Source organism: Mauremys reevesii, linkage group 3 (assembly GCF_016161935.1).
Source record: "Mauremys reevesii isolate NIE-2019 linkage group 3, ASM1616193v1, whole genome shotgun sequence".
Lineage (NCBI taxonomy): Eukaryota > Metazoa > Chordata > Testudines > Geoemydidae > Mauremys > Mauremys reevesii.
The window spans coordinates 169,435,894-169,450,858 of NC_052625.1; the positions used below are offsets into that span (position 1 = coordinate 169,435,894).

The window sequence follows — 14,965 nt, forward strand, 5'->3', positions numbered from 1 at the left end:
GACAGACATTGGAGCTCTGTAAATTCAGACCTGGATTTAGACTTAGTTAAGGGATGCTCAGATCTCAAGTTTGGGCTAAGAAAAATCTATCTCAGGAATGATGCAGCAATAATATGCTCATACTACTTGAATACAACTGCAGATGTTTCATACTTTTCATTCTAAACTTTTTTTTTTTAAATGAAAAATGGCCTGTGAAAATTTTCACAGATAACGTGTTTTTTTGGTTTTGTTTTTTTAATGACTGGCAGATTTAAGCAGGAGGCAGAGGGGCCTAGAGATCCTTACCTCCATTTAAGGATGTCTGGGTAGGACTAGGATCTTGCTGGAGAGTCAGTATTATGCCCCGAGAGAGAGAGGTGTCTGTTCACTGCACCGAATGGGTGGGAATTAACAAAGGATAAACTTGAAACTGTTATGGTAAAGCCCCAAGGCTTTGGACCTCAGACACCTCTTCATGATATCTGGGCACTAGATTGTGCTTCTATGACTGTTCCACTTTGGAGAGCAAGACACGAAGATAAATACAGTAGCTACATGTAATTCGGGAGACCTCATGTATTAAAAGAAAGGTACTCCTCCACAAGGAAGTAAAAGTCTAGTAGAATTATTTACTTGGAAGAGAATGGCTAAAAAGGACAAGACTTTTATATGGTGATTTCAAATATGCCAGCTATTTCCACTACTGATAATTAGGATTAGGGAAAGGAAGGAATATGTAATATGGGTGTGGATATTGTTATACATTTGGAAACTGATGCTGGCACCCATTGTCAAGTATTGAGTGTTCTTCACTTATAAAGGGAATGAGCTATACAACATGACAGACAATCACCTAAAAAGCCAACAACAAATTTCCACCCTCCCCTCATTCCAGAAAGAGCTATATCCATTCACTTTCTACTATTAAAATACACCAAAAACAGATGGGGAAAAGCATCATTTGCAGTCAGCTGTGTCTCTCTAATTCCCTGGCTCTGAAAATTCATTATTAATGTTAAAGCCAGGGACAAAGCAAATGAGTTTTTATTTTTAGGCACTGCACTAAAAAGTTCCTGAACATTCTCTTACATAAGCAAAGTGCTTTACATCTGCACCATCACAACAATAGTCATTGTATGTGTATCTTTCAGTTTAGTCACACACAGTGTTACTGTTCCCATGGTTACCTCTGTAACTTGTGTGTTTTAAAGACAACACTTTACCAGCTAAGTGGAATTTTATAACATGACACAACTAGCCCCCTTCAATCCAAAACCTAAAGTTTACTTATTAAGTAGAATCTAAATAAGCTTCTAAAATATGAATATATATTGGGAGTTCTCAAACTGAGGGTTGAGACCCCTCAGGGAGGTCACAAGTTTATTACATGGAGGGTTGAGAGCTGTCAGCCTCCACCCCAAACCCCACTTTGCAGCCAGCATTTATAATGGTGTTAAATATATAAAAAAGTGTTTTTATTTTATAAGGGGGGGGGGTTGCACTCAGAGGCTTGCTATGTGAAAGGGGTCACCAGTACAAAAGTTTTAGAACCACTGATATAGATCCAATCTGCATAAGGATCCTGAAATAGAAGAAAAACTCTATAAAACAATCTCATGCAGTGTCAGTTTTAAGTTCATGCCATAGAACTAGACTTTCTACCTTGTCATATAGAAGGCCCTTTGTGCTTTAACACGTTGTGCCAAATTAATGATCTCAGTAAATTTAAACGGGGGATGAATTTGGGCCATTATGATTCAAACTCTACTCACTTTAATTCCATAAAACTCAAAGCCATATAGGTGCATGTGGTTTAAAATCAACATCTAGCATTGGACTCAAGCAAACAGGAAGTCAGTGCTGATTTTAGAAAATGTGTAATACATCTTTCTGGCTGAGCAGTTTGGCAGCCATATTCTACACAAGCTGCAGCTTTGGATTGGTCTTCAAGTACAACTCCAAATAGAGTACAGTGAAGTATCCAGTCTAGATAGGGCTGGCTTGGAAAGAAAAATGATGCAAACACATTAAGAGAAGCTAATGATACTCGGTGCTTTTGGCCACCAACAAAACCTGGGATTCCAGAAGCACATAGTGCCCCCAAATGGTGACTCTCTTGAGCAGAGGTTGAGTGAACCCCTTTAACAACTGGGGCAGGAGGAATACTCACCCTACAACTTGAGGAGCCTTCTCATGAAAATTTAGTTGCATTACCCACTCTAACGGCTACAAGAATATAAACTCCTATCATACAGGACACCCTTTTCATCTAAGGTACTTATATGGCCCCAACCATCTCACAATCTTTAATGTATATATCCTCACAACACCTATGAGGTACGGAAGTACTATTATGCAGAGGCACAGAGCCTTGTCTATGGTACCACAAGAAGTTTGTAGCAGAGCTAAGAAACTGAACCAGAGCCACCCAAGTCCCAGGCTAATGCCCTGACCGCTGGCTCAACCTTCACCGCCCTGTCAGTGCAACTCCTTCATTTTCATGTAATATAAATGTAAACATTGGAGAGCTGTCTCAGAATGCACCTGATGTGACAGATCTTAACGAGATAGTGAATACAAAATTATCACCCAACCCGGCAATCACTTGCTCAGGCAAGTAACATTACTCATGTGAGCAGCCCCATTACAAGCAATAGGATTTCTTGCGGCTGCAAACGCTGTGTAAGGTAGTAAGTGTTTGCAGCACTGCGTCCCTAGTGTGTGAGATTATGTAATAGGAGCAAGGAAACGTAGAGGTTTTTAAAAGGGGAAGGGGTAGCTCAGTGGTTTGAGCATTGGCCTGCTAAACCCAGGGTTGTGAGTTCAATCCTTGAGGGGGCCATTTAGGGATCTGGGGCAAAAATTGATCCTGCTAGTGAAGGCAGGGGGCTGGACTCGATGACCTTTCAAGGTCCCTTCCAGTTCTAGGAGATTGGTATATCTCCAATTTAAAAAAAAAAAAAAAAAAAAAGTGAGAAGTAGCGCCTGCATTGGGAATGAAGTTTAAGGAATATAAAACAGTCCACTTAATCTGGAACGCTAGAAATATTTCTCAGAGAGAGAAGCTGCATTCTGCCAAGGCGAAGGAAGGATAGTAGTGCATTGGGGAGAGTAAAGAACTGGAAGTTTCAATCTACGCTGGAAAATTTAGGACCAATATTGCAGTCTATAAGGGTGGGCATCGGTTTGTATCGCCGCACACTGAGTAGGGCCTGGAGCAGAACAGGTGGAATTGTGGCAATGAGCAAAGCAAAATCCAGAGGACACTGTTTCCTTAGGAGAAAGGAAAAGAGCTGCTGCTGCTTCAGTAGTTCAGCTGCTCCTGTTCCTTCTTCAGGAAAGGAGGAGGAACTGAAAGCAGAATGGCCCAGGAGCACCTTGCCTTCCCTTTTAACTGAAAGCAATTTAGACCACATCACTAATTTACAAATTTGTCACTAACCAGGGATATGAAACAAATTTTTTACGTTCTGCTTCATTTTTGCTGGACACTCTGTTGCAGATGTCCTGCTTTCAGGAGCTGACGAAACAGGTGCTCAGATCTTTTCATTTTTATTTTTTTCCCTTCTAGACTCATTGTTCAAAATCAGCCATTTCTACTGCAGCTCTCAGAGTAGTATTATTTCTGCTTTCAAAATGAACCTTCCTGTCACGTCCGATGAAAATGCTGCAAGGCTTTTATATTCTCCAAGACACTAACAGAAACATAAGTATCCAGTATATCCAGTCAAACTCACGCCCACATCTGTTTCTATGGTAACGCTTGGAGACATACATAAACCAACTGCAGAAAGCAGAAGGAAATGCAGTAGAGGGAATCATGTCTGCATTTTGACATGCTTTTGTTATTCAACATAACGACAAATACAAATCACAGAGATCTAAACCACAAACAGGTGGGGGTGGAATATGAATGTATCCTCAAAAATTTGCTCATGGAAGGGAGAAAATATACAACTTAGCTGGGGTTAAACCATGGTCCTCATCACCATCGGTGAATCTATGAAAGTAAAATAGCACCAACTTCCATGAATAATACACAATATATTGAATCTTTCTCTCATTGTATTATTATTTCTTGAGCACTGACAACATGCTCAGCATCGTATAGGAACATACAGGAGAGATGGACATCTCTCACTCCCTTTTTCTAAATCTCAGTTAATTTTTAGCCACGTGGCCAAAAATAAATTGTGCTGTTGCCTGGGTGATAGTATATACTGTACATCATTAATGATCACTGGGGCCAGCAACAGCAAGCCAAGCCATAGCTGGCAGCCCCATGCTTCCCACTCAAAAGAGGCCTTATGACTCACTGGATCCCTTCCCCTTTTCTTGCTTTAGAGTCAGTCCTTCTGGATATTCTTGCCCCAGGTTGCTTTAACCTACACTGGGGTTGGCACAGATCTATCCTGAGAAACAGGGAGCTGTAACAAGCTCCCAAATAGCCTCTCTCTTCAGCACCATGTAGAAATGTGACACAGCAGATCCATCACCACAAAAGCAAGCAATATGCCAATTTGGAATCCCAATTGCTAAAGGTCAAGTAAACTGCAGCCACATAAAATCTGACACTTGCCCATAAAGTCCCCCTAAGGAGCAATGATTCTACACTGACATTAATATTACTTGTGCTTCTACATGCAGAGGGAACAAAGTGCAAGTTAAAGCAGCTTGCTCCCTTCGTTAAATTGCTTTTGGAGGGGAATATTCTGGACTTGGTGAATATAAGGGATTTAGCCCAGGACATTCATTTTATTTATTTTGGGAAAAGACAACCATTCTCCAACAAGAGAACACCTAAAATCAGTAAGTCATATCCACCACATTCTGACCCGTCCCCTTGTTTATGACAGGAGTGTAGGGCAGCATTTTTTGCTCTAACTTACTGTACACTTTTCTTTGAGTGAGTTGGACCTAACTTGCATCCCTTTTATTAAATGAAAATCAAACGACATTCCACTGGGCCCTAAATGTGCGATCAACCTCTTCAAAAAGCCAAGAAAGAGCAACATACCAACAAGGCAGAAAATAACCCACAAACAAATCCATTCACCCACAAAGATCATCCAAGAGGAAGAGGAGTGAGCATATCAAAGGAATTCAGAGCATGAGAGTTGTTTAGCATATAACAACACCTGAAATACTAAAACAAAGAATAATGATCCACAAAATAAATAGCACTTGGGCAGCCCTTAAAACATTCAAAGCAACTCATCCGCAGATTAGTATTATAATCCGCATTTGAGAGATTGGGAAACGGAGGCAGAGAAGTGACGCAACCTTCCCACGGTCACACAAGCAAGTCAGTGACAGCCAATATTACAATTCAGGACTTCTTGAACCTCATGCTCATTCCCCAGACCATGTTGCCTGGAAGATAAAATCACTTAGGGAGAGATGGTGAATCCTTTACTCCTACATGTGAACAGTTATGTACAGGAATAGTCTCATCGAAGTCCATGTGAGTCCTGTTCCTAACTACTCACCAGTGGGAGAAAAGGTTCACTATTTGGCCCTACTGAATGGGAAAGATACATTGCCAAGAGTATCTGGTCTGGTGAGATTTTCAGCAATTTCCTAGTCTAAGATGTCTCCATATTATTTATTTCCCTTGCCAGGGGCGGCTCTAGGCACCAGCAAACCAAGCTGTTGCCTAGGGCGGCCAAATCTAGGGGGCGGCAGGCTGGGCCGGTGGACCTGCCGCAGTCATGCCTGCGGGAGGTCCACCGGAGCCGCGGACGACCGGACCTGCCGCAGGCATGACTGCGGAGGGGGCGCTCGTCCCGCGGCTCGGCTGGACCTCCCGCAGGCATGACTGCGGCAGCTCAAGCGGAGCTGCCGGACCCGCGAACCGTCCGCAGCCGTGCCCGCGGGAGGTCCGCTGTTCCCGCGGCTCCGGTGGAGCTCCCGCAGTCATGCCTGCGGGAGGTCCGCTCGTCCCGGGGCTCCGGTGGACCTGCCGCGGGAGCTCAACCGGAGCCGCGGGAAGAGGGGACCCGCCGCGGGACCGAGGAAGGGCGGCGCAGCACACCGCGCTGCCTGGGGCAGCCTATTTTCTAGAGCCGCCCCTGTCCCTTGCCTAGTTCTCTCTGGGTCCAGAATCATGGCATTTACTTCTCACCTTTGATACAAAGTCTAACTTTATAATAATGCCCGCTGTGACACTGAACCTCCTATTCTTCACAGTGATATTATTATATGATTATGGTGCAATTATGATGCACTTTGAATAAGGAAGTTCATGTAAGGTGTCATTGGAAAAGTTATGATTTGCTGAATATGATTATCCTATTTGTATACAGGTATTATTTTTGTATCTGAAGTTATGAATACTGACTATGTATTTCATATGGAGTCACACCTGGGTGATGCCCACTAGGCAAAATGCTTCCAATCTAAATAGCTGCCTGTAAAGGGCCCATTCAGGATAATGGGCCATCAGGGAAAACAACAGGCCTTAGGAAAAGCTTATCCCCCACCTGGTGAACCTTGCTGAGAACACTCCAGACATCCTATGGTTCAGGGGTAGGCAACCTATGGCATGCGTGCTGAAGGCGGCACGCGAGCTGATTTTCAGTGGCACTCACACTGCCCAGGTCCTGGCCACCGGTCCAGGGAGCTCTGCATTTTAATTTAAATTTAAATGAAGCGCCTTAAACATTTTAAAAACCTTATTTACTTTACATACAACAATAGTTTAGTTATATATTATAGACTGATAGAAAGAGACCTTCTGAAAAGGTTAAAATGTATTACTGGCATACGAAACCATAAATTAGAGTGAATAAATGAAGACTCGGCACACCACTTCTGAAAGGTTGCCAACCCCTGCTATGGTTAATGGCAGCTGTGACCCCGCAAGGGCATGTGACCAGCCCACATGACTCTGGACTCCATTTTGGGTACCCATATTTTTCCACAAACTGGTCTGGGAACTGAGTTTGCAACAAAGGGTTCCCGCCATATGGAAAGGCTATATAAGGCAGGGAGTGGCATCATATGTTATTCTTCACTCCATTACAACTCAACACCTGAGAGAAGCTCCGAAAGAAAAAGACTTTGAATGAGGGAGGGGATCCCAAGCTACAAAGCAAGCGCAGCTGGTCCCTTAAGAATCTGCAAGCCTGCTTGTATCATCAGTCAGGGAGAGAATTTGCTAACTCATAACCTATCTTTCTAGTGCCTTAGGCTTAGTTTGTGGTTTTGTTTATTTTACTACATAATCTGCTTTGATCTGTTTTCCGTCACTTACAATCACTTAAAATCTATTTAAAATCCCTGTGCAGTGCAAGTGATATATAATTTTGGGTTTATACTCCAGAGTGGGGTGCGTGCCTAGAGAGCTGGGAAACTGGTTGCGGTCCGCTGTTTGCATGTGGGTACCCCAGTTTAGGTGAGTGGCGCCACCTGCTGTTGTGTTGGATGATAACAGGGCCTGGATGAGGCTGGCTATGTCCCCAACCCAGCTGTGTGTTGGAGAGGGGCCCTGCGGTTCCCACAGCCCCCAGATTGCACCCAAGGGTGACAACCCATAACACTCACATCTTGCAAGTATTATGGAGATGAATCAAATACAAATATATCACAAAAGCTTTCTCTGATAACTCATCCATGATTTTTTTAAGTTCCCAGTTAAACAACACCATAATTTTTCTGGCACACAATAAATCAAGGAGAAAGAGACTATCCAAATTGCTTTTCATGCTAATAAAGAAGCAGGATTACTCTGAAAACATTCCTACTTTCATGTCTGAATATTCTATTCTATATAGGTTCTTCTACTGCACTCATCCCCGTAGGATCCGAGCTCCTTTCAGCAGTGCAGTGAGTAGTTTAGCATGTGCCATTTAGCATGTGTCCGACATTTAGCATGTGTCTGTTCTCTCATCCTCTCTCCAGGAGAAGTGTGCGCAGTGGAGTGTTTTGTTTTGGATTTTTAAAAAATAATACATACACAGACACATTGCTACATATTTGTGTTAGAAATGGCAAGCACAAAGAAATGCACCTGAATGTAGCTTCTTCAGCATTGTGAACAGTTCATTTATGGACTGACAGTTTACTGGATAAGGAATTGAAGATACTAGGTGATGGCCTATATGATCTTGTGGTTGGGGTTTTAAAGAAAGAACCTTATCCAGGCTCATTCTGCAGATAGTTCAGTCGGAAAAGCTTCTGTAACCTTAGCTAGAAAGGACTCAATGGGGAAACACAGCTGTTAGCATACAGAGTTAAGATACATGTTTTCATTTGAAACTCTGCAGGTGTGGGTTCTGATCTGTTACACCATTGTAAATCAAGAGTAATTCCAATGAGATAAATGGAATTACTTCTGATTTGCACCAGTGTAAATGACATCAGAATCAAGCCCTATTTTCAAACTGCAAACATAAAATATTTTGCTTTAAATATAGTTGGAGGATGTAGGCAGTGGCAGCGGCTGCTGGAAATCATAGTATATTGCACTAATTTCATATCAGGCAGATTCTTGCATGAAGGATTCTGCAAAACAATGGGGACCTAATATTTCCCTACATTCACAACAATGAGAGCTACTCAGGAAAAATAGGGCTCAAACTAAGGCAACTAAACATGCAATCCAGAAGCCACAGCATAGCAAGGAGCTCCCTCCAAAGGGAAGAATTCTCTCCCTTTTTGCTCAAACTACACACATTTTTTTGTGCCTAGCGAAGGAAAAAGGCAGATTTGTACTTCAAATACTGCTTTTTGCTACTATTAAAATTTAAGAACAAATGTCATAAATTTGCTGAATGCAAAAAGTGTTCACAAGCTCTTATTTCAGGCTAACAGTGGCAGTTAAAGCAGGCCCTTGATTTGAATGTATTCATAAAACCTTTCAAACTCCCTCCGCCAGTGCACTATAATCTACAGGATGAATTTAAATGCAGGCCATTAAATTCTCTGCAATGGCCAAGATGATGTTTGCCTCTTTTATCTCCATCTTTTGTCATGATGGATCAAGCAATAATCTTAAAATACAAACAACATTTTAGCCAGCATTTTTATGAACCTGAGTGCATTACAAGAATCCCACTGACTCACTGTAGTGATTAACAGAAATGACCCAAAGAGAATAGAGTACAGAGCTATACAAATTAGGCCAATAATAACGGGATACAATGTGACAGTTGCCCCCTTATACAAAAGGTTTTGTGTGGGGGGGAAGAATGCCATCGTAAAACAGATGTAATTACCAACAATCCTTGTAAGGATACAGTTGGAATTCATCAAAAATCCTTGCTGAGACAGTCAGTAACATGAGAGTATTAGTCTTATGGAGTCTAAATACTTCACTGCCAAGGCTGCACCTGCAATTCTCCTGTTCTCAGTCCTCCAAGACAAGGCAAAGCTAATCCTCAAGCACTTAATGCACTTTAATCAAATCACAATCTCTGTCTCTCTCCTCTCTCTAATTTCTAGTAGTTTTAGCAACTGGAAATATGAGGTGAAACCATGGTTCCACAATGACAGAATTCCCAGTTGTCTTCAGTGGGGCCAGGATTTCAGCCACAGGACCCAAACTGTCTGAATAAGAATTTTTTTCTCTCAGAGTTTATTAAATGGATTTGGCCTCCCACTGGAGCATCTCTTTGAAGCATTCTGAGAGTACAGAGGTGACATAAGTAAACTGCATAGCTACTGCAGTATATGTGCACGAAAGCTTATGCTCAAATAATTCTGTTAGTCTCTAAGGTGCCACAAGTACTCCTGTTCTATATGTGCAATGATACCCACATGAATGTTAAGAACTTTGCTAGTTTTCTTTCTATGTAGCAAGATCATATTTTCTGGGTTCCTTTACTCTTAAGCAAGAAGAGAGCAAGAAATAGGAAGGGAGTTCCTCGGGGTTTAAGCAAGATTCAGACCAATCCAATACAAGCCTGTATTCAGCGTGGTTGGTAAAGCATAAACAGGCATTCCATAGACTGGGGTTGCACTCACTTTTCTTTCATAGTTTCTGATTATGTTTGATTAGCTTAATGGAGGGTGCTCATTGTTTGGGAAGGAAGGGTATGACTGAGGAGGACTCATATATTCCTTTGCATATCTGCTATCCTTCTGGTCTGTCTTTTCTCTTTTATCTCCTTCCTCTAGCTATGCCACCTCCCATACTCTTTTGTGTAATGTTATCCTGTTTTGGATGGTGGGTGAGAGACTGGGGTAACAAAATAAACAGAACTTAGCCACCTACTTAATCAATGCCCAGCTAAGCTAAGCCTGAGGCTTATCAGCAAAGCCGAACAGACCCTGAGCCTGTTGGTTAAATAGGGTTGCCAGGTGTCCGGTTTTCGATCGGAACACCCGGTCGAAAAGGTACCTGGGAGGCTCCAGTCAACACTGCTGACCAGGCCATTAAACGTCCGGTTGACGCAGGGCTGACAGCTCCCTATCTGGCTCCACACGACATCCCCGCAGCCCCTAGGTGGAGGGACGGCCAGAGGGGATCCGTGCACTGCTCCTGCCCCAAGTGTCAGCTCCACAGCTCCCATTGGCCAGGAACTGCAGCCACTGGGAGCTGTGGGGGCAGCGTCTGTGGGTGGAGGCAGCACACAGAGCCGCCTGGCCACGCCTCTGCCAAGAAGCCAAGGGACATGCCAACCACTTCTGGGAGCCGCCTAAGGTAAGCGCTACCCGCCTCCCACACCCCGTTCCATACCTTATCCCCCTGCCCCAGATCTGACCCCTGCCCCACACCCAAACTCCCTCCCACAGCCTGGACCCCCTCCCACACCCCAACCCCCTGCCTCAGTCCTGAGCCCCTTCCTGCAACCAAACTCCCTCCTGGAACCCACAGCCTCCCCCCACACCCTAACCCTCTGCCCCAGCCCAGAGCCCTCTCCCACACTCTGAACCCCTCACCCCCAGCCCAGAGCTCCCTCGTGCACCCCAAACCCCCACATCCCCAGCCCTACCCAAGAGCCTGCACCCCCCTGCTGGAGCCCTCTCCCCCTCCCACACTCCAACCCGCTGCCTCAGCATTGAGCCCCCTCCCACACCCAAACTCCCTCCCATAGCCCACACCCCAACCCCATGCTGCATTCCAACCCACATCCCATCCCGCATCCAGGTTCCCTCCTGAAGCCCAAACCCAATCCCCTGCCCCAGCTCAGAACTCCCTCCCGCACGCCAACCCCCTTGGCCCTAGGCCAGAGCCCCCTCCTGCACCCCAAACCCCTCATTTCTGGCCCTACCCCTGGGCCCACACCCCCAGTCCAGAGCCCATACCTCCTCCTGCATCCCACCCCCCAGCCCCAATCTGGAGCTCCACCCCACACTCTGAACCCCCCATTTCTGGCCCCACCCCAGAGCCTGCACCCCCAGCTTGAGACCTCATCCCCTCCCACACTGCAACCCCTGCCCCAGCCCAGTGAAAATGAGCGAGTGAGGGTGGGAGAGCAAGCGACAGAGGGAGGGGGGGATGGAGTGAGTGAGGGATGAGGTCTGGAGAAGGGGCGGGGCAGAGGGTGGGGCAAGGGTGTTCAGTTTTGTGCGATTAGAATGTTGACGATCCTATGTGTAACACAGAGAGTAACATTTTCAAAAGTGACACAGGCTCTTAGGTCTTAACTCCACTAAAAATACCTTTGAGGATTGGGCCTTAGGGGACTAAGTCCCATTGGCTCTTGGGAAACTTAGGCACATTTGAAAATTTTACCCAGAATCACTTAGGAGGGAGGGGCAAGAAAACTCTGCTACCCTTGGTGATCGGGAAGTTGCTATATATTTAAGATAGATCCCAAACAGCTCTGAGGTACAATATTTCTTTTCAGGTGAATGTGGTGAATGGCATGAAGCAAAAGCCAAGAGAGTGACATTAAATAAGTACAGAGTGACATACTGCATTGATTCACTACTGAAACTGCTTTAAACCACAGCTCTTGAATAACTCAGAAGGGAGTACTGCCAGCTAACAGCAAGGGTTTAGAATGCAAAAAGAGATGAGCTTAAAATAAATGCTTCCAAGCAAAATACAGGATTAAAAAACCATTCATCGCATACGAAAAGACTAACAATTGAAGCTTGTTTACATGTTGTGCATCAGGCTGACCAATCCTAGGGACAGTTGGCACAGCATGTAGATAGGATGTATATTAAACAGTGTATAAGGGAAATAAACTTTTAAACTTCAGGGCATGAGATCACTTCTTTAAGGAAGAAGATTCCCCTATAGGCAGGTTATCCCATTAATTCCCACTACAGTAAAACCTGGCAGTGGCAACTGTTAGTAACAGGCTACCAGACTATATGGACTACTGGTTGTATCTGGCATGGCAGTTCCTCTGTTCCTAACAGAAAGGGATCCTCACCTGCTCAGTAGGAAGGATTTCTGGGCTGTTTGAATGGGTAGGGAGACAGGGAACTCATGTAAATAAGCCCCTCCAAGCAGGCCAATGTATATCCCCAGCCCTCTCTTTCACCCCTGCTAGGGTTATGGAGAATGCAGTAGTTAGTGCACACTTAAGCCTACAATAACATCTGTGTGGCTCCAGCAGTAATGGGGGCAAAGGGGAACAGGGAGGGTGTGGAGGGGAGCCTGTCCTTTTTCAGAATAAACAGAAAGATTTCCCCTTGTGGGAAGGATCTCTGGAGGGGATGTCACCTCTTCATCTCCCTCTGCCAAATGCTATGGAAAGCTCTCACCAAACAAGCTCTAATTTGGAGGTATTGGTCAGGGGGACTTCTTTGGGATACATAGTGTCTCCTGACTGCCACTTAGCTGTGAAGAAACCTGCCAGAAATGTTTCACGATCACCTCTGGAGGGATCTTCCCCACCACCAGTCATGATCTTCTTACAGTGCTGTGGCTGCAAAGCTCAGGGGGGTACCAAAGCTCTTGAAGGCCCTGAACCATGGATGCTGCTAGACCCAGGACAGGACCCATAAGTATTCAACACAGTAAAGTTTGGTGTCTTGCCTTTCCCAATCATTGTCACTACCGAGTGGCATAAATAAAGGTGAGTCACACAGTAAGTCAAAAGTCTGGTTAGAACTGTAAGCATTTTCAGAATTTTAAAAAAACTATTGTACATAATGCAAGAATAAACATACACAGAACGCTTTCCTTTTTTCTTTTAATCACCCATCTAAATCTGAACCAGGGCCTTAATCAGAATGTAAAATCCATCAATAATGGTGCCTGTCACTTACTTGGCTTAACATTAACGATGACATTCTCGGCTGAGTGCTGAGGTGGGAATCTGCAGTTCTCTCCTTGGCCTTCACTGCTGCCATATTCTATTACTTCCACTTGTCCAAGTGGCACACTCCATTTTAATAAATACCTTAGGCCAGTTGCCATGATGCCACTGCTTTCATACGAAGAGCTGGAAGATGCATAGATTATTAATTTTTGAGCACCTGTCTGTCTTTCATGTTAGTAGTCATTTTATTTACTATTTTGATTTGGAAAATATGCAGAGGTCTCTGTCACACGTGCAATACTATTTTTAAAAGATCACACACATGACATTGACCAGCACTGCTGTGTCTTTTGCTATTTATACAACAAACATAATATAAAGAAACTACACTGGACATTGTGGGGTCCCGGTAACCATGTTTACTAACTATATATACACCACGCAAGGCCTAGCTACACAGACACACTGCTGCTCAGACAAGCCTCTGAGGGCATTTGGAACATAGATGACAGAGAGGGTCACTAGAGGGCTCACAAACTATTTAAAAGTATATTACCCAAGGGATTACCTATCAGGCCCTCAAGCTCAGAAGACTTGTACTTTGATAGGTGAACTTAACCTCTAGTGAGAATGCTGTGCTCCCACTGGTCAAATAGTATTAGATTCTCATCTGACCTCAGCTCTCATGTGCAGGGTTTCCAACTTTCTAATCACACAAAACTGAAGATCCCTGCCCCTTCTCTAAGGCCCCACCTCCGCTCGCTCCATTCCCCCACCCCTCCATCACTCACTCTTCCCTACCCTCATTCACTTTCACTGGGCTGGGGCATGGGGGTGGGGTCTGAGAAGGAGTATGGGCTCTGGGCTGGAGCTGGGGATGAGGGATTTAGGGTGCAGGAGGGGACCAGACGTTCCGGTTAAAAACCCGACGCCTGGCAACCCCACTCATGTGGCACAATACTATGTCTTTTAGGTTTTTCTTTCCTCTGAAGATGGAAGAAAAAGCAACATGTAAATGACTTGCTGTTGTTCATAATGCAGAGAACTCTCACGTAAATGATTAACCATTCCAAACAGAATATGCCAGTCACAAACAAATACGTAAAGCAAAACACAAAATGAAAACACCTATACTCTACATGTGTGTTACATGTGTAAGAAGCAGAGCTAAATGATGGCATAATTAATTTTCATATGTGCTTAGGCAGTTCAGAACATACCCCCTAATGATTGAGAAGTTCTAAATTTTAGCAATATGCCTTTCATACTCAAACTTGATGCATAAATACACTGAAACCTGCTGATAGCAAAAGTGCTTCATAGTGAAGTAAAACAAAAGCCCAAATTGTTTAAGGGAAGTATTGGAATATGCAAACTGCAATTCTGCTTAGCGTGAAGATATTCTCTAGAATAAAACAACACTTCCCTATCAATGGGTTCCACCAAATATGGATTCCCCTTGCAATCATGGGTGACCCACAAGTCACTTTAAAAAAAAAAGGATAACATATTTTCCAAATCATGAGCCAGACTGTCCTTTTGGCCTCCATAAATGGAGGGAAGAAAACCCAGGAAACATGGGCAGGGTGTGTTTGTGAGAAAGGAGATTTATCTTTGTCTCCTCTTTCCTGCTGAATCCCATCAGCAGATGCGCCAAGAAATCAGGCTTCATGGATGGGAGGGGATTGGCTAGAGGGGCAGAGAGTGATCACTATCAGCAGTGTTAGCAGCGAAGAGTCCTGTGGCACCTTATAGACTAACAGATGTATTGGAGCATGAGCTTTCGTGGGTGAATACCCACTTCGTCGGATGCATAT

General features: G+C 44.2%; 1 protein-coding gene across 4 annotated transcripts in view; it reads right to left on the reverse strand.

Moving 5' to 3' along the window:
• The window catches only part of ARHGEF10 (Rho guanine nucleotide exchange factor 10), a 199,061-nt gene that overhangs the window by 60,703 nt on the left and 123,393 nt on the right, over nt 1-14,965 (reverse strand). For all 4 annotated transcript variants that reach the window (XM_039529515.1, XM_039529513.1, XM_039529516.1 and 1 more), the window contains one exon: nt 13,156-13,331. In XM_039529515.1, coding sequence (XP_039385449.1) covers nt 13,156-13,331 — 176 coding nt within the window. The remainder of the gene's footprint in view (nt 1-13,155; nt 13,332-14,965) is intronic.